The sequence below is a fragment of the Acomys russatus genome, chromosome 6 (assembly GCF_903995435.1).
Source record: "Acomys russatus chromosome 6, mAcoRus1.1, whole genome shotgun sequence".
Classification (NCBI taxonomy): Eukaryota; Metazoa; Chordata; class Mammalia; order Rodentia; family Muridae; genus Acomys; species Acomys russatus.
Window position 1 is genome coordinate 19,799,521 of NC_067142.1, and position 19,541 is coordinate 19,819,061.

Consider the following 19,541-nt stretch of genomic DNA (forward strand, 5'->3'; position numbering starts at 1 on the left):
CTGGTTCAGTCTGAGGGTACAGCCCGCGATGGCAGAGAAGCCATGGGAGCGGGCAGCCCGAGGCAGCTGCTCACATGGCTGTCACAGTCAGGAAGCAGAGATGTGAGTGCTGGGCTCGGCCCGGGGACCCCAGCCATGGGATGATGCTACTTGGGGTGAGCCTTTCTACCTCAGTGAACATAACCTAGATAAGTTTCTCGCAGATGCACCAGAGCCCTGTCTGTTCAGTCATTCTAAATCTTGCCAAGCTGGCAGCCGACATTAACCATCACCCTATGCCTCCCTTTGCTTTGACCTCCAGGTTCTCCAGCCATTTTTGTTGCTTCATGGGCTATCACCAGGCACTTCCTAGAAGACACTGGGTAAGCTGGGAGGAGGAGGAGGAGGAGTCATGAGAACACAGCACGACGTGTTATTGTCAGCTTCTGTAGCTGCTGGCTCTGCAGCTGGGAATTCAGCCTTAAATTGCTGGCTCAAGAGGTAGAACGCTTGCCAAGCATGCATGAGACTTGGAGTTTGATTCCAGCACCACATTAACTGGATATAGTAGAGGAGGTTAAGACAAATTATGTGTATATGTGTAAGTATGTGCATGTGAGTGCAGGTGCCCGTGGAAGGCGTTTGGACCCTGTGGATCTGGATTTACAGGTGGTTGTGACCTGTCCTACATAGGTGCTGGGAACTGAGCTCAGGTCCTCTGCAACAACAGTCTGTGCTCTTAACCACTGAGCCATCTCTCCAGCCCTGAGAGGAACAGATCTTAACAGTGGGAGCACACTGCTGTGATGACTAAGGGCATAAACAGTTTTCCTTCCAAGGGCTGCACTAGGGACCTGACAGTCAGTCTAGTCCCCCACTCATAGTGGTGATGTCTAATACTCTCTTTCATAGATGCTGGGACATCAACGCCAACACTTCCATCTGGTGGGTCATTCGAGGGCCTGTGATTCTGTCCATCCTGGTGAGTGGCCATCCTGTCCTGAGCTAGGACAAGTAGGGCAACACTGAACCCTAACCCTGATGGTTGGAGATCATGGAACTTGAGTTCCTAGCAAGTGCCAGGGGTGCAGAAACCGCAGAGGCTGCCAAGTGGGCAGAGGTTGGCCCCTAAGGAGTGGCAGGAGGAAGTGGGTAAGGCTTGTTAGGAGTTGTTAATCTTATTTTTTGAGACAGAATCTCTCACTGGGACCTAGCTCACAGATTCAGATAAATGAACAAAGCCCCTCCAAAAATACTGCCTTCCCCAAATTCCAAACCCACCACCAACAAAACAAACAGAAAGCCAAGCACGGTGAGGTCATTTTGTCACTGAGGAGACTGAGGCAGGAGGATTTAGAGTGTGAGGCTTGTCTGAGCTGTGTCATGGTACGCTGTATCAGAGAGGACAGTGTGGGCTGGCACAACGGCTCTGTGAGAAAAAGCACTTGCTAACGGAAACCTGCCCACTTGAGTTCCATCACCAGAACCCACAGTGAGAGAGAGAAAAGTGAATAAAGAGAGTTAGACTTTGACCTACATGGGTGTGTGTGTGTGTGTGTGTGTGTGTGTGTGTGTGTACAAACACAAATATGATAATAAAATAAAAATTTAAAGTGGACTCCACGGCTCAGTCAACCCTGCATCTGCCAAGATTCGCAGGGGATTCTGAGCCCAAGAGTGAACGATCTGGCTGGCAATGGTGCAGGCCGATGGGCCACGGAGCCTGGATGCAGCGGGTGTTGCTTCCAGCATGGTCTCTAGATTTCTGTGTGTCTCTGGGACTCTGGGTGTAGGGATGAACAGCTATGATTTGCCATGCTGGTTGTGGTGTCTTTCCTGTCCCCAGCTCTAGGGAACTGAGCCAGGACAGAGGACTTAGGAGGCAAGATGCCTTCAGCCTGACCCCTGTCTTGTTTTGCAGATCAATTTCATCTTTTTTATTAACATCCTAAGAATCCTGATGAGAAAGCTTAGAACCCAGGAAACAAGAGGAAATGAAACAAGCCATTATAGGTAAGTGCAAGGCAGAGACCTTGGCTCGCTCGGGCAGTCAGCAAGCGTCTACTGAGTGCCTGCTGTTTACCTCAGTAGTGCTAAGTACAGAGTCAGGCCGAAGGCATACCTATGGTGTAACTAGGGTGGGTGGACGGGTGGAAATACGCCTGAGTGTGAAACCTCAGACACTGCGGAGAGAGAAAACTATGAAACCAGGACAGGAAACCCACAAGCAGAGATCCGACCATTGCAAGGCTGCGACGGGGAGGAGGTGGAGAGGAGGTGTTGAGATGGAGTGGGCAGGGAAGGGTATGGCGTTGCTTTCTAGCACAGCGTCTGCTTTATACGCCAGTACAGTTTTATGTACATGTCAGCAGTAGGGATGGGCGGCCAGAGGCACTGAGGCCTGGCCGTGAGTCTGGTGAGTGTGGGTCTTACACGCGATGAGCACGTGGGATTTTTCAAAGTAAATGAGAACATGATAGAGAGATTGCTCTATAACAGAATATTTGCCTAGCGCCTAGCGTGAGCGGGGGCCAGGGTTCAGAGGCCAGCACTGCGAAACAGCGTAGACCATAGATAAGTGGGTGGACAGGGAGGCTATTGTATAGACTCATAGACATATAGGTAATTAATTGGATAGGTGATAGATATAGATACAATCATTCAAAGATGACAGATAGGTGCTAGATACACAAATGATTGATAGATGATAGATAAACAGGGACAAAGACGATTGGTAAACGATAGATAAATAGCTGGCAGGTGCACAAATAGATGACAGATGCAGATAGATGATGGCTAGGTACATACACAGGTGCATAGACAGGTAGGTCCAGAGAGACAAGCAATCCCCCTCAAATTGAAAAAGTATCTGGAGACATTGCTGCCAAACTTAAAGCGATCAGGCCCTAGATGAGTTAAGCCCTTTGGGGGGGGGGGCTGAGGCCGATCAGGAGTGGCAGCATGTCCCTGTGTCCCCAGGCGCCTGGCCAAGTCCACCCTCCTGCTGATCCCCCTCTTCGGCATCCACTACATTGTCTTCGCCTTCTCCCCAGAGGACGCCATGGAGGTCCAGCTGTTTTTTGAATTAGCCCTGGGCTCCTTCCAGGTAAGTTTTGGGGACTGTGACTTAAAAGGGGACTCCTCGGGACTAGAGTAATGGCTCGGTGTGTAAAGTAGTGGCCTTGTGAGCGTGGGAACCTGAGTTCAATCCCCAGGTCCCACAGAAAGCCTGTATGTGGTGCTGCACGCCCATTGTCCCAGCGATGATAAGGTGATGATGAGGTGTCAGGCAGAGATAAAGGGATCTCTGAAGCTCACTCTCAGGCTAGCCAACAAGATGTCAAAATGTCACATCTATGTACATGCACTCATCTGCACACACACACACACACACAAATGCACGCATGCGCACAGACACGGCTTTCAATTTTCTTAGAGAGAAATGAGGCTGCAGAGACAGCAAGCCTGAAAGTCAGTCTCATCCATACAGTGCTGACCCAAGGGTCACGGGGAGGGCCTTAAGATGCCAAATGACCTTGAGTCTCCAATAGTAAAAACATATTGGAAATGGGGGAGGCTGACTCCTGGGAGAAAGAAAAGCAAAATCACCCCAGCATGACAGTGCAAGGCGTTACACAAGCATAGCAGGCAGCACATTCACAACCATAACGAGGCACACACTGCCTAAAGCCACAGGCTGGCAGATGAACCCTCCTTTGCTTCCTGGGGAGTCCAGAGGAAATGCCTACAGCTGAGAAACTGGAAATTCGCAGCATCAGCATGTTGTTTAAAGTCAGTTAAAAGTGTTCAGGCTGGACTCTAGTTACCCCTAAGGAGCAGGAAATAAGAGTGGGTGGCAAAATTATCCTGGAGAGAGAGAGAGAGAGAGAGAGAGAGAGAGAGAGAGAGAGAGAGAGAGAGAGAGAGAGAGAGAGAGAGAGAACGCAAATAAGTGTGCCAGGGGACAATATTCAATATTCTTCAGGTGTTATCCACCTTGTTTTCATTCTGTTTTGTTTTTTGTTATTTTAGACAGGATCTCTCTGTAGCCTAGGACTTACCAGAACTAGACCATGCTAGCTGGCTGTCCAGCCAGCCCCAGAGACATGCCAATCTCTGTCTCCCTACCACACCCTAAATTTTTCAGATGGGTTCTGGGATGGAACTCTGGGCCTGGTGCTTGCAAAGCAAGCACTATCTACTGAGCCATCTTCTCATGCCCTGGGCTATTGGGGTTTTCACCAGAATCATTTGACAGGAGGTGGGGAGGGTTAACTATCTCTAAGTCACCAAAAGCCCCGTGAAGTTAAGGCAACAACAGCAAGATGGGTAAGAAGAAATCTTAGCTGGAATCTCAAGCCTCACATTGTTACTTTATTTATTCGCTTGTAGCCAATTCCTTCCAAAAATAACACGAAGTCACTTTCAGAAACAACAGATGGAGAAAAAAATATGTAGATGACTTATCAGTGAGGGGAAAAAGAATACAAACCGGTGTGGTGTAATCCAAGCACTTGGGAGGAAGAGGTAGGAGTCAAGGTCAGCCTCCACTACATAGCAAGTTTGAGGTCAGTCTGGGTTTGGAGCTTTCTAGAAGCCAAAGCAAGAACAGCTTATTTCAAGAACTCACAGTATCCATTAAATGAGACCCAGTAGATCTGGCATGTGGTAGAGCATGCCCCAGTAGAGCATTGGCCCTGAATGCTTGAGACCCGGGTTCATGCCCAGTACAACCTGTGCATGCATGTTTTCCCACACGTACATGGACACACAAACACAGACACACACACACACACACACATCCCAATACACCAATGAAAGCTCATTGCCCAAAGAAGCCTTCTGATCATGCTAGAGAGATTGGGGACATTTTCCTCACTATGTGTTCCTTGCTAGTATTCCCACAGGAAGCGAGACTCTAGCAGAGGCTCCACTCTCCCTCGGGTTCTGCTCTGGGTAGACTGAGCTGGGCTACTGCCATTGCTCCGGGTTCTGAGGAAGATGCTTCACTGGGGACACAGTGAGTCAGACCTTGATCTGTCTCCTATTTGTAACCCAACCCCAGGCTGTACTTTGTCCCCTCCTCTGAGAAGCTTGCCTGACCAGCGCCCCTGCTAGCACCTGGTCCTGTCGCATATGTAACAATGGATTCGCTATTTCTGGGACAGGACATTGGAAGGACTCGGCTTAACCACCAAAGTGGATAGTGGGCACTCAGAGAGTTTGGGGGGCTCCAGAGCTGCCTTTCTATATAGATAGGGATTTCCTGTCCCCCAAACTGGGAAGACAAGAATTTAAAACAACAAAAAAATCAAGAACGGTTTCCAAACTTCCATGGATGAAAAGATCATTAAGAACATATAAATAGCTGGGCTTTCTGGACCACACGTGCAATCCCCAGCTCTTGGGAGGCAGAGGCAGGAAGTCAGCTCTATGCTCTTGGCTAGCCTGGGCTACACTGCAAGTTCCAAGCCAGCCAGGGGCTTGTGAGGTGTTTAATGAGATTCTGTCTCCTGCAAAAGTGTGTGTTCTTGTATATATAGACAGACAAATGGAATATATATGTATTCACATATATGTATGTATATTTATATATAAATATAGAGGAGTTTCTTCCACATACCAAAGTGAAGAGGATAAAAGAACGAACCTACATCTTCCAACCATCCTAGACAATGCAGTAAGATCCTGTATCTAAAATAATATATATGGAGAGATGGCTTAGTGGTTAAGAGTTCTTGCTGCTTTTTACAAAGACCTGAGTTTGATTCTCAGCACCCTATCAAGTGCTCACAACAGTCCCAGGAATCTGATGCTCTCTTCTGGGCTCCACAGGCACCTGAACACTTGTAGCATACACACATACACATAACTGCACATAAATAAAAATACATCTTCAAGAAAAGGCATATACACCTACAATAACAGCAAAAACTCATCAGTATTGCCCTGGCTTTGTATCTCAGTGGTAAAGCATGTCCTTAGCATGTCTGAGGCCACGGGTTCAAGGTCTGTCCCCTTCAAAAACAGCCTGAGGAGATGGCTCAGTGGGTACAGTGCTCACTGCACAAGCACAAGGACCTGAGTTAGGATCCTTGGTACCCATGTAAACAACTGGAGTGGGGGTGCCAGTGACCCAAGTACTGCGGGGACAGAGACAGGGATCCCTGAAGCTCATTAGCCAGCCTGTCCAGCCCATTCAGAGAGACCTAAGTTCAATGAGAAATCCTGTCTCACAAAAGCACGTGGAGACCCAATGGAGGATGATGACTGGTGCTGATTTGTTGACTGTAGGCCTTCATCAAAAAGCACATACACACACTTACACACACATGTCTGTACATACACACACACACACACACACACACACACACACACACACACACAGCCAATGTTCCTAAGCACTTGTACTTATTAAGCCCACTACAGAGGGGTACGTTCACTGACCTTTGAGGTCCTTCAATGCCACAAGTAGCTAAAGGTAGTCCCTCGTGGAACTAGGAAAGAAGGGCCAGGCCAGCTGAAGTTTTAAGCTGTCTATGAAAGCCTCTGGAGGAGGGAGTTTATCAGGGGAGATGGAGGTCAGGCCTGTGAGGAAAGCAGGATGGTGAGGAGGGCTCTAAGGGAAGAGGGGGGCAGGTTCTCCTTGGATCAGTTGCTGTCCTGTTGCTGATAAAACACCCCAATAAGAGCAATAGAAGGAATAAGGGGGTGGTTATCTTACCTCAGAGTTCTAGGGTATGGTTCATGATGGTGGAGAACTCTTGGCAGCAGGACCTGAGGCAGTTGGTGGCATTGTACCTGTATGGCCATCAGGATGTAAGAGCGATGCATGCTGGTGTGCAGTTCACACACTCTCCATTGGATGGAACAGTGCCGCCCGCGTCCGCATCCGCACCCGCACCCGCATCCGCACCCGCATCCGGGACAGGTCCTCCCACCTCGATCTAGAAAACCCCTCAGAGGCGTGCTCAGAGACTTTCCTCCTAGGTGCTTCTAGCCTCTGTCAAGTTGACAGCATCAACCATCACACGCCACTCATGGCTCTGCAGGCATTACAGAAGGTCCAGATAGACTGGACCTCTACGAGTCAGGAGCCATGAAGCCTGGACCATAGAGCTGCAGCCGATTGCTAACAGGCCTGCATTTTGCACATACTTTTTGCTCTTACCACACATCTGTTCCTCAGGAGGATGGTCCTCTTTCTTGTGAGCCCGGGATCTCCTCACAGTGGGATGGGGTGGGGGGCATAGGTCAGGGGTCTCTGCTAATCCTAGCTGGCCTTCTTTACCTTTCAGGGGATCCGATTCGTCCCTTTAGTCAGGGTCAAAGTCAAGTTCTTCCCTTATCGCCACTGATACAAGGGTGCCAGCCCTTGGGGTCAAAAGCAGAAAATGATTCCTGGTTTGTGGTCAACAAGGCAGGTGCATCAGGGTACTGTGGGCCCCAAAGTAGGGAATTCCCCAAGGCTTACTGTGCGCACACACACACACACACACACGTGTGTGTGACTCCAGCAGGGCAGGTGGAACTTATGAGCTGTGTGTGTGTGTGTGTGTGTGTGTGTGTGTGTGTGTGTGTGTCTCCAGCAGGGCAGGTGGGGCAGATGAGCTAACAAGACCTAACATGCTTCCTTCTGGCAGGGGCTGGTGGTTGCTGTCCTTTACTGCTTCCTCAATGGTGAGGTGAGTGTCTTGGAGGAGACATGGCTTGTGGTACGGAAGCTCCCCTGCAGACAGCAGCGGGAGGGGGATGGGCAGGGTGCTTGGGCTGCTCAGGCTTTGCTTGGCAGAGTCACCTGGAGGGTTATGTTAAATCACATCCCAGGCAATGTCCCCAAGTTAGAGCCAGCAGGTATAGACGGGTCTGGGTTGGGGCCGGTAAAGTGATCTTTACCCAAGCTCTCTGGCTGTTTCTTATCCATGGGCAAGTTTAGCAAACCCAGAGGAGCCCCCCAACCCCCCAACCCTGCCCCAGAACCCAAGCTCCTGGCAGCTCTGCTGCTTGCTCTGTGGGGGACCTGGGTCACTTCCCACCTGGAGCTGAGGCTTCCAATGGGTGACGCGAGTCACTCAGCACTGTCCCGGCCGCGCACCAAGACATGGGTTTCAGGATACGAAGCACGGGTCATTGGCCACGGCTAAGTAAGTCGGTGCACACAAGCCAAGTGTCTCTGTGGCTACTGGCCAGCCCGTCTGGTTCACATGCTTGAATGGGAGTGACCTCTGACCTTTCCCCAAAAAAATCAAACATCAAACCTGAATTCAGAGGTTGGTTCGAGTGTTTGGACTGGGGACCACAAAGGAAATGTCTGCAGAGAAAAATCCTCAGACCCGGATGGGCTCTGAGCTGGGGTGGGAGGTTTTTAGTGGGAAGAAGCATCTACAGGTTTGGACATTTGGTTCTGCAATTTGTGGAGCAGATCTCATGCCTTTTCGGAGGGACACGGGGTTAAAAGATGGCAGGTCCAGGTCAGGCGGGATGACTCAACAGGTCAAAGAGGTGCCTGTCAAGTCTGACCAGCTGCCTTCAATCCTCAGAACAGAGGTAGTGGAAGGAGCGCTCTGCCCTTCACAAGAATGCCACAGCACACATGTGTTCTCTCTCCTCCCTCTCCCCCACCTCTCTCTCTCCTCTCTCTCTCTCTCTCTCTCTCTCTCTCTCTCTCTCTCTCTCTCTCTCTCTTCTCTCCCTCCTTTCTTTCAGAAAAAAAGTAAAAAATAATTTACATAATTAAAGATGGCAGCTACAAGTGCTCAGGGTGGAGGGGTCTTTAGTACCTTCTAGATGGGGGCAGGAAATGCTCATTCAGAGGCCCTTAGGCAAGGGGCCACAGCAGGAGGACAGGAGGCGTTCTGGGCACAGGCCTGGCCTTCCCTTCCAAGCAATTGTGGCAGCTGATGGCCTGTCTTGGGCAGGTGCAGCTGGAAATTCAGAAAAAATGGCGCCAGTGGCACCTCCAAGAGTTCCCGCTGCGCCCCGTGGCCCTCAGCAACTCTTTCAGCAACGCCACTAGTGGCCCCAGCCACAGCACCAAGGCTAGCACCTCAGAGCACAGCCGGAGCACACCCAGGGCCAGTGTCCTCTGAGGCTGCAGCTAGGCTGCCGTCAGTGGATAAAGGATTGGCTATCCCGTAGGACGGTCATCTATCTAGCCATTTTGTGCGGAGTGGCTGAACAGTCCTGCCCCCCACGTCTGAGTTTCCTCAGAGCTAAGCAAGAGAAGACTGGGTCATCCCTGAGCAGGAAGCAGGCCTGTGATCTGGTCATTCTGATTCTTCAAAGAACAGTTTAGCGGCTCCAGAAGAGGCAGGGGAATAAAGTGACATCCGGAAAAACCTTAGTCTGTGTGTCACTCCTTTGTCGCCTGGGAAGCGGTATGATCTAGATCACTTCTCAACTCCTCCCTGCCTCCAAATCTCAGCTCACTTTTAAGGACATGCTTAGAAGCTCAGAACATATGAGGAATTAAGACCCTTGGCCTCACAGATCTGGTCTGTCCCCCACTTCGTCCCAACTGTCCTATACCTCTCACCAAGCCTTCAGGGCAACAGCTAAATTAAGCTGATGAAGTCACAGGACATCTGACCCCCCTGCCACCCTTCACTATCCCTGATATAGTAAGGGGGCTCTGCAGGTAAGCTGGGCTCTGTCCTAATGGGTGGGAAACAGCTTCTCGAAGGCCCAAGACTTGGCCAAACTACTCGCCAGTGTCTCCCGTAGCCCAAGGCAATCTGCTCTTTTCTAGGTAGCTGAAGATGGCCTCAAACTTGTGTTCCTCCTGCCTTCACTTCCCAAGTGCTAGGATTACAGGTGTGCACCGCCACACCTGGTTCAGGTGGTCCTAGGAATCAGACTCAGTCATGCACAGAGTAGGCAAGCACTCTGGCAGAGTGGCATCTCTGTGGGACGAGGCCTAGTTCACAGCCTCATACCTTAGATATCTGGGCGTCAAGGCAGGTGGTGACATCCCAGCTCTCCAGCAGGGAAGGACAAAGGGCCATCTCCATGCACTTTAAGCTTCCATAACTCTGTCCCCTCTGTGCCTGAGAGCTTGCACTCTGACTCCATTAAGGGGATGAAAGAGGACAAATGTTTGAATCTTCTTCCAAGATAAGAGCTAACAGGGAAACCCAAGCAGAAATGGGGCCGTGGCCTCCTGTTTGCATCCTGCAGGCTGCTGCAGGACCCCTTCCCTAGCTGAGACCCAGACCAAATGGTGGGTGAACTCTGATTTTGGTAAAACCAGACAGCCCACACAAATTCCTCAGGTGTGTTTGATCTCCAGCACCAGAAAAAAAAAAAAATAAAACTACCACAGGTATATAGGCCTAGCACAGGAAAGAGACCCTTATGACAACATCATGACAAAGTTCAAAAATCCATTCAGTGGCTGGGGAGAAAGGGATCTTATAGAATATAAAAGAAAACATTTCACCTGTTTCTAGGTGGTCAAAAAAAAATCCCAGAAATGGGACAACAGAACTTGCAAAAATTCAGATCTGGGACTTGAGGAGCTAGCTCAGTTGGTTGATCAATTCCTTGCAAGCACAGGACCTGAGTCTGCAAAACTAATGTGAAAAATCCCTGGGCATGGTGGTGTGTGCGTGTAACCCCAGCTTTGGTGAAGTGGGGATCCAGAGGTCTCTGGAGCTCACTGGCCACATGGAAGACTCTAGATCAGAGACAGACCGTCTCGAAAAACAAAATGGGGCAACGCAGATGCTTCAGTGGGTAAAACATTGCTTTGCTAACCTGACCACTTGAGTTGGGGGGTTCCCAGCACCCACATAACGCTGGATGCAGTTGTGATCACATCTGCTATCCCTGTGCTCATAGCGGGGGAAATGAGAGACAGGAAATCTTTGGATGCTCACAGGCTGGCTAGCCTGGCATGTGCAGCTGAAAACGAGAAGCCCCTGTCTCAAACAAGATGGAAGGTGAAGACCAATAGAGAGTGCTGACATCTAAACTCCGCCTGTGCCCCATAATGTGTGCAGGGCCACATCTGCACACAAAAATTAAAAAAAAAAAAAGTGGAACGTATTTGAAAAACAACACAGCCAAGGTTGGCTTCTGGTCTCCATACACTGGTGTGAACACATGCACCTGCACACGCATGCACCTGCTTGCACGTGTACCTGCACATGCATGCATCTTCGCACAATACACCTGCTCACACATGAACCTGAACACACATGTACCTGCTCACACATGCACCTGTACACAATGTACCTGCATACACATGCATACATGTGCACACAAGCCACAAAAACACACACACACACACACACACACACACACACACACACACACACACACAGAGAGAGAGAGAGAGAGAGAGAGAGAACGCAGTTCTTCCAGTGAGTATGGAAATCTCCACTGGTTCTTGACCCTTTCACCTCTACCTATCCCCTGCAAGCTGTTAATTATTACTCAACATCTGTTTGTCCCCTCGCCTGCTGTGGAGTTCAGCAGTGCAAGCATGCGCTCTTTGAAATGTGTTCAGGATCAGAAATGGACTCTGAGGCCACCTGACCCATACAAGTGGCAGTCTCACAAACAGCCCTGAGTCTAATCTGGCCTCAGAGAAGAACATGTTAGACTTCAATCTAAGGTCAGAGAGAGGGCAGATAGCTTCTAGAAACTGAGGTGTTCCAGAGCTGTGGGCCCATGAAAGGGACAGGGCAGGACTTTAAGTCAATAGATTAAAAAGCAACTGTTCACAGGCTTTGTGGGGGAATCCTGCTAAAGCCAGGGAAATGTATGCAAAGTCCCCTTGAGCTAACAGGAGAAGGTACTAGGCACTGACTGGTTCCTTCGGGGGAGAACTGAGCTGTTCTTAGAAACCTCAGGAGTCCCAAACGCTGGGCTGGGAGATGGCTCAGCGGTTAAAGCACTTGCAGTGCAAAGCAAGATGACCAGGGTTTGGATCCCTAGAACTCATATAAATGTAGGGTAGGTGTGGTGACTCACCTGTAATTCCAGCTCTAGGAGGCAGAGATAGGAGGGCATTGCAGAGGGAGCTAGCTCATGAGACTAGCCATTCAGGTAAGCTCTGGGTTTGATTGAGAGTCCCTGCCTTAATGATCTGGGTTTGATTGAGAGACCCTGCCTTAATGGATAAGAGAGTACTTGAGGATGAGTCCAGAAATCAACCTCAGACCTCCATATGACATACTCGCATGTATACTACACACACATGAGCCGATATACATGTGAAGACATGTACACACACACACACACACACACACACACACACAGGACCCCTCCAGCCCACATCCCAGTGCAACCCAACCCATGACCCCACTTAGCTGGGCAGCCAGCCTGGGACTGACCGCTGGATTCTTTCAAACTCTATGCCAGTCCAGGCAAGAAAACACCCAAGGAAGACATTTTAGGATATTCTTCTTATTTTAGAATTGACATCATAATAGCTTGGCTAACCTATCCGGCTTGCTGTGCTATGGTACTGAGCCACAGTGCTGGCCTCTGGCTGGAGAGACTCCCCAGGGCCATTTCTAGAGCTAAGTGCCTAAGAGGCAGCTTCAAGGTCGTTGGCTGTGCCACTCAATCGTAGCCAGAGGTCCTATGTCAGAGAGTTCCATCTTACAGAAGCCAGAGTCCCCCCTGGAGGGTCCCCGGGCTGAGTGAGGCTGTTGATGTGAAGGCCCGCTGGTGGCGTTGAGGAAGAAGAGGAAAGAGGCGGTGAACTCACACCAAAACATCAGGGTGAAGCCCATGACGGTGATCTGACTCTTGAGAAGGATCACAAAGATGAGGAGACACCCAGAGGAGAGGAGGAAGGCGACCAGGAGGAGGTAGGAACCGATGGCCCACTTACGCCGGGAGCGAACGTCCTCACACACCTGGGACACAATGAGCAACTCCAAGCCAAAGATGGCGGCCACCACAGCCATGGCAGCCACAGTGCGTGCTAGGCCCATGCCCACAGCCATCCCGGGCACATGGGCCTGGCTCAGGTCTCTCAGACATTGTGGTCCACTGTGGTTACTCATGGTGCAGAAGGACCACAGCCCAAAGAGACGGTCCTCCATTAGGAGCCAGTGGCCATCGCAGATGGAGACGGAAGAAAGGACCACAGCCAGGGCAGCGCACATGATGATGAGGGTCCGGATGAAGGTCTCAAAGAAAGGCCAGTGGGGCCTCTTAGGGCCCAATAGCTTCTGGGCCTGGAAGACACCATGGGAAGCAGTGAGTTGGCAAGCGTCCCTAACACCAGGGAAAACTCCCAGCATGCATTTCCCACTTTGTCCAACCCCATTGTCTGCTCTGATAACAAGGAAAACATTAAACTGATCATCCTCAGTTTCCCATTAGACCCACCATTACCAGGGCGGGGGCTTTCTTTTTTCTCTCTGTCTTCCCTCTTCTACTGGAGCCTGGCCAGGTGTTTACCAATTCCAAACTCACCCCTCCCTGTTCTTCTTCTCAGGATCTTTGTCCTGACTGAAAAGCCCACATGGGAGCTGGAGAGCTAGTCTCTTTGGTAAAGCACACATTTTAAGAAGACAGGCTTGATGTTGAGGGCATGTAATCCCAGCACTGAGGAGGCAGAGATAGACAGGTCCCTGCAGGCTCACTGGCCATCCAGCCTAACCTACTTGGTGAGCTCCAGACCAGTGGGAGACCTTGGGGGGAAGAGGAGAGGGGGGAGGGAGAGAGAGAGAGGAGAGGGAGAGGGAGAGGGCAGGAGGGGGAGGGGAGAGGGAGGGAGGGAAGGGAGGGAGGGAGAGAGGGAGACAGAGAGGGAGAGAGAGAGAAAGAGAGAGAGAGAGAAAGAGAAAGAGAAGGAGAGACACACACACACACACACACACACACACACACAGAGAGAGAGAGAGAGAGAGAGAGAGAGAGAGAGAGAGAGAGAGAGAGAGAGAGAGAGAGCCTAAATAACAACAGTTAAGGTTGGCCTCTGGTTTCTACACACACACACACACACACACTCTCATACTGATTGACATAGTTCCACACCAGGGAAACCCCTCTTTCAGACCTCCTGGGTAGCTCTCTCAGCCCCAATAGTGACACCACCTCAGCTGTTCTCATTCTCCTCAGAGAGGCTTTCCTCACCCTGCTGGCCCAGTGGGTCCTCTACTGCTGGTCTCCCTCAGGGGCCCAGTTATGCTCTCTGCTCCATTCAGACTGTATGTGGAGTAATGTGCTACTGACTGTCGTGCGTGGACACTGTGTCTCCCTAGGAGGGCAAGGCCATGTGTCAAGGCACTGCCTTATCCCCAGGACCTGTAGGTGTTAGGCCTGTGCGCTTGGCAGGTACTTGAGGGAGAACATGGGGGAGCCTGTCAAGTTCGCCCCTTGAGCCTTCCACCTGAAATTCCTTATAGAGTGAGCCTCCTGCTCAGTCCTAAGTTAAATGACTCACTTTATAGGATTGACAGAAGTGGGTCACACCACCAGGTGGGAGGTAAGAAAAGCCGATAACTCACATAGAATGGTGGATGCTGGGAAACGAAGGGAGTGAGAGGGAAGGGGGACCGTGGGGAGCACCCATGCCAGCTGTGAATAGACTGCCAGAGGCAAGTGTGGGCCACAGGTCCCCAAGGGGATGCCACACTGAGCCTGGCTCCTGGGAGACTGTAGGGAGAACTCTTATGCAGCTGTCAGCTAGGCCTGGAGAGATGAGTGAGTCAACAAAGGCCTGCTGTGCAAGCATGGGGACCTGAGTTCAAGTCTCCAGCACCCACATAAAAAGTTGGGTGTGGTAGTGATGCGTGTTTGTAACTCTAGGGCTGGGTGGAGTTAAGGGGTATAGATGGGTGGATCTCTAGAGCTCAAAGACCAGCCAGTCTAGATTAATCAGAGAGCTTCAGATCCAGGGAGACACTGTCTCAAACAATAAAGTGGATGAAGACACCCTGCCATCAAACTTTGGCCTCCTTCTCTCTCTCCTCTCTCCTCTCCTCTCCTCTCCTCTCCTTTCCCCGTCTCTCTCTCTCTCTTTTCCTCTTCTCTCTCATCTGTCTCTCTGTCTCTCTGTGTCTCTGTCTCTCTCTTCCCCCCCATCCCTTTTCTCCCTTTATTTTGAGCTGGAGTTTTACACATTCGAATTTGGCCTTGATTCACTATATAGCCAAGGATGATGTTGAACTCTTAACCGTCCTCCCTCCGGGGATGACAGGGGAGCACAGCCACATTTGTACATTTGGTGCTAGGGTTTAAACCCAGGGCTTCGCACACGCTAAGCAAGCACTTCCTCGCGTGAGAGCCACATCCCCAGTCTGTGCACTTGTTTTCTCATCTGCCTAGTGAGGCTGGCAAGCCCTGCAGGAAAGCCCCTGGCAAGGTTATGGAATCCCTAGAGACTAATACAGTCCCAGGATAGGACAGCCGTGGGTGCACAGAACAAGTCACAAGACACACAGGCCAGCTCAGACACCTTTTGACCCTGGGCCTCACACTGTCTGGAGAACAGGCACATCCAGTCCCTTCCTCAGCCCCGCCCGTCCCAGGCCCAGACTGGACTTTAATCTCCAGGCTCTGTGAGGGCACACAGGGATCAGACAGAGGTGACAGAGAGATCTGGTGTCACCTTTCCTTCCCTTGACTTGAAGCAGGCTTCATTTAAACTCACTGACCACACGTAAAACTACAAGGATTAAAGGGCTCAGGTTGATAAAGCTGTGTAGGATGGAAGATTGCTCGTTCTGAAACGTGCTTGCAAGGATGAGGACCTGAGTTCAATACCCGGAACCCATGGCGGGGGGGTGGCGGGAGGTGGGAGGGGGGAATAACTGGGAATGTTAGTGCACATTCATAATTGCAGCCCTGGGGAGGGGGAGACATTGGGGGTAAGGAGAGAGCACACTGGCCAGCCAGTCTTGCCTACTTGGTGAATTCCAGACCAGGGAGAGACCCCAACATCAACAGGGTAGTCAGTAAAATTCCTGCCTTGCAAGCTCAAAGACCTGAATTCCATCCCTAAAACTCATATTTAAAAAAAAAATCAATCTGATTTACTGGTGCCAATAATCTCATTATTAAGGGCAAGTCACTAGGAATCTCTGGTCTGTCAGCTCAGTTGAGCTCTAGGCCAGTGAGAGGCCCTATCTCAAAAACCAAGGTATACAGAGCCTGAGGAGAAAGGGCACTTCGAGGGTGTCCCATCTCTCTAGCACCCCCATATAAAACGTGTGGCCCACAGGTGGCTCTCGATTCTTGAGAGTGGTCACTGTCACCAGCAATGATCAATCATGTGGGATTCAGTCTTCTTGAGCCACTGTGCACGTCACTCTGTACTGCTGGCACCTCCACCAACTTCCAGTGACTCAGGGGCTGCCATCCTCTCCTGGAGCGCGCGCGTGTCTGTGTGTGTGTGTGTATCTGTGTGTGTGTCTGTGTGTGTGTGTCTGTGTGTGCGTGTCTGTGTGTGTGTGTGTCTGTGTGTGTGTGTCTCTGTGTGTGTGTGTCTGTGTGTGTGTGTCTGTGTGTGTGTGTGTGTGTGTGTGTGTGTGTGTGTGTGTGTGTCTGTGTGTGTGTGTATCTGTGTGTGTGTCTGTGTGTGTGTGTCTGTGTGTGCGTGTCTGTGTGTGTGTGTGTCTGTGTGTGTGTGTCTCTGTGTGTGTGTGTCTGTGTGTGTGTGTCTGTGTGTGTGTGTCTGTGTGTGTGTGTCTGTGTGTCTGTGTGTGTGTGTCTGTGTGTGTGTGTGCGCGCGCATGTGCGCGCACGTGTTGCACATCTGAGTGCCAGGAGCTCAGTGGACGGGCTGGCAAAGGGGAAGTGAGCAGCCAGCCCTGCCCCTACCAGGCAGCCTCATCTCTGTGCCTTAGGGCCTTGACTTGCTCCCCTAACACAGCTCATGCCTTCCTTCAACCTGGGACCCTGAATGGTTCCCACCTGCTGCCTCAACTCCACTGGGCTGCTGAGGCCAACCCCAAGGCCACTCCCCAGGACCAACAGTACCCCAAGAATGCATACTGGACCCACTCGTTCCTCACATTCCTGTATCCACTACACTTCAATGAGGACTCTGCCTAGGCCTGGGGTCAGGCCACCAGGCTGGCATTGACTGAGACCTTCTTGCCCCAGCCTCCCAAGGAGCTAGAATAAAGGCCTGTGCTAACAAGTCTTGCTTTTTAGCTCTCCACTGAAGGGTGATAGTAGTACCTAACTCCTAAGGTTGCTATGGGGATGAAGTCATTCGCCAAGTTCCCCTCAGAGCAGGGACTGGTGTGCCTGCATCCTGCACTGACAGTTCTGAGTAGTGCATCCTCTTGACTTCCACGCACAGCAGAGCCTGGGGCAAATATGCCTGTGCGCTCCCCTCCCTCACCCTCTCCTCTCTGCTTCCCTCCTTTGCTTCCCTTTCCTCTTCTCCTTCCTCTCTCTCCTCCCATCTTCCTCCTCTTACTGCCTCTCCCCCTCCACCTCTCCTCCTCTCTTCTCCTCTTTCTTCCCACCCTCCTCCTCCTCTGTCATTTCTTTTCCTTGTCTCTTTGCTCTTCCCCATATCCTCCCAGTTCCTCTCCTGGTCCCTCCCACCCCCCCCCCTACCCCCCAACACCTCCCCCCCCACCCTACCTCCTCCCTTCTTCTTCCCCTTCTTCCCCCATCGTCCTCCCTCTCTCCTCTCAAGGGGCTCCTGCCTATGGCTTTTGCACTTCTTAGCCTAACTCCTCCCACGGGGTGCTCTCACATCTGGGCTCATGCTCCTTTCTTTTTGGGCCTTCCTCCCAAAGCTCCTCCTTGGAAGTGGTCTGGAATATGCCCAGGAACAAAGAAAAAGAAGTCACGGGATGAGAGACCCTGCAGCTGAGTTCTGGTTAAAAGAGTTAGGGGGTGGCTTGTTCACCGCTTTTTTGGGGGGGGGCATCACCCAAGCTGTGAGTGAGATTCAGAGGTGGGGAGACCTGAATTTGTCTACATCCTGTCACTTGGCTACCTACCCACTGTGGACAGATTACTTTTGAGCCTCAGTTATATCTCTGTAAAATGGGTAGAGCTGTAGGGGTGGCCTATTCCTATAGTGCCAGTTACTCCGGAGGCTGAGGAAGGAGGGTATTGACCCCAGCAGCCTGAGAGCATCCTGAACAACAAAGCATGACCCTATCTGTCTCAAGCAGTATTGATAATGATGACAATAATGACCACTAATGGGTGAAACACTACCTAACATTATCAGTGTCATCAGGCCTGAGCACCTGAAGGCTGAGTCAACTGACCTCTGTACTTGTCAGGATAAGACTGGACAGTGGACAGCCTGGAGGACAGCCAACCACCGGGATGCCTGGGTGAGCAGGAAGCTGGCCCGCAGGGTAGCGGACACTTCCCGACCGCCCTTTGAAGGGGGCAGGAATGCGGAGATTCTCGGCCAACACAAACACTCAGCGTTGCTCCAAAAAGAAGCCAGATCTTAGGGAAAGCTGCCGCTCCTACCCCCGGGAGCCTTTTTCCTGGGGGTTCCCGGACCTCAGTGAGCATAGTCCCACCTCAGTTCCATATACCTCCCCAAACGCGTTTTGGAGGAAGATGATGATCTTTGCAGACTGGACTCCCAGAAAGTTCTGGCTTCGTGAGCAACATCCTCCCTTACATAAACCAAGCCTGGTATTTTGCAAGTCCATTCTGTCTGTCTGCCATGGGGGAGGTTTGGGAACTCTAGACGCCCAGTTTAAAAAAAATTCCCAACGACCCCTGAGAAAAGCCTAAACGACCGGCCATTCACTGATGACCCTGCAAAAAAGTTTGGTGGCCTCTGGTGCTCTGGGGGTGGGGGGCGATCAGAGGCCGAGAAGACCGCTCAGAGCGAGCTGCATTGGGGGAGCAGGTATCTCAGGATCTCTCTCAGAGGAACCATCCAAGGAGGTTCCCAGCAAGACCTGGGCACCTTAAGGAGTTGTCACCCTGACCCAAGGCTTCAGTGACTGAGGATTCCCAGTTCTCTCCCATGGCTGGCTAAACCCCGGCTCTGTGCCCCGCGGGTCCCTCGGGCTACCTGCACACCGATGGCCGTCATGCTGCGCCCTGCGCGGCCGCGCTGTCGCCTGGCCTAGCTGTCGCACTCTGGCAGAGCTTGGCCGAGGGGCTGGCCTTCTCTCGCCCCGAGGGGCGTGGCGCAAGCAGGGAGGCGGGGGCTTCGCGGTCACTAGGCTGCTCGGGTTACGCTGACTCAGCGCCTTGGGTCCCAGAGACGGGGTACCGGGTGACCCAGCTTGTGATCTTCGCCTGGGGGCAGATTCCTCGAGGGCCCGGAGATTTGGTTCCGGTCCAAGCTTGAAGGTCCGAGTGTCCGGAAGGTGCACCTGGGTGCAAAAGGTGGCAGATCCCGCCAGGATTCTGGCTTCTACACCGGCTGTGTGACTTTGGACTGCTATTTAAATGCTGAGCCTTGGTTAATAAATGAGACAATGTTTGATTGGCTGGGCTCTTGCAAGGCTTTTGTGACGTGTGAGTGAGCCAGAACCTTCTGGAGCTATCACTTGCCTTAGTTTACCCTTCATGGAGGATGTGACAGCATCCTTGTCTCCTGATCTGCTCTGGGACTGCCAGCAAATATTAGGCCAGATGTGGTGGCAGATTCC

At 51.4% G+C, this 19,541-nt stretch overlaps 2 protein-coding genes across 2 annotated transcripts in view; one reads left to right on the top strand and one right to left on the bottom strand.

Moving 5' to 3' along the window:
* The window catches only part of Sctr (secretin receptor), a 56,507-nt gene extending 47,430 nt beyond the window's left edge, over window positions 1-9,077 (top strand). Inside the window, exons 6-11 of the mRNA XM_051148194.1 lie at window positions 302-362; window positions 892-961; window positions 1,901-1,992; window positions 2,959-3,085; window positions 7,623-7,664; window positions 8,898-9,077. Of these exons, the coding sequence (XP_051004151.1) occupies window positions 302-362; window positions 892-961; window positions 1,901-1,992; window positions 2,959-3,085; window positions 7,623-7,664; window positions 8,898-9,068 (563 nt within the window). The 3' untranslated portion in view covers window positions 9,069-9,077. The remainder of the gene's footprint in view (window positions 1-301; window positions 363-891; window positions 962-1,900; window positions 1,993-2,958; window positions 3,086-7,622; window positions 7,665-8,897) is intronic.
* A 3,266-nt stretch (window positions 9,078-12,343) lies between these two features.
* On the bottom strand, window positions 12,344-19,296 carry Tmem37 (transmembrane protein 37). The gene is given in 3 exon segments (XM_051147268.1): window positions 12,344-12,652; window positions 12,654-13,172; window positions 18,956-19,296. Coding segments are annotated over 3 exon segments (624 nt in total). The 5' UTR covers window positions 18,977-19,296; the 3' UTR covers window positions 12,344-12,568.
* Between the last annotated feature and the right edge of the window lie 245 nt (window positions 19,297-19,541).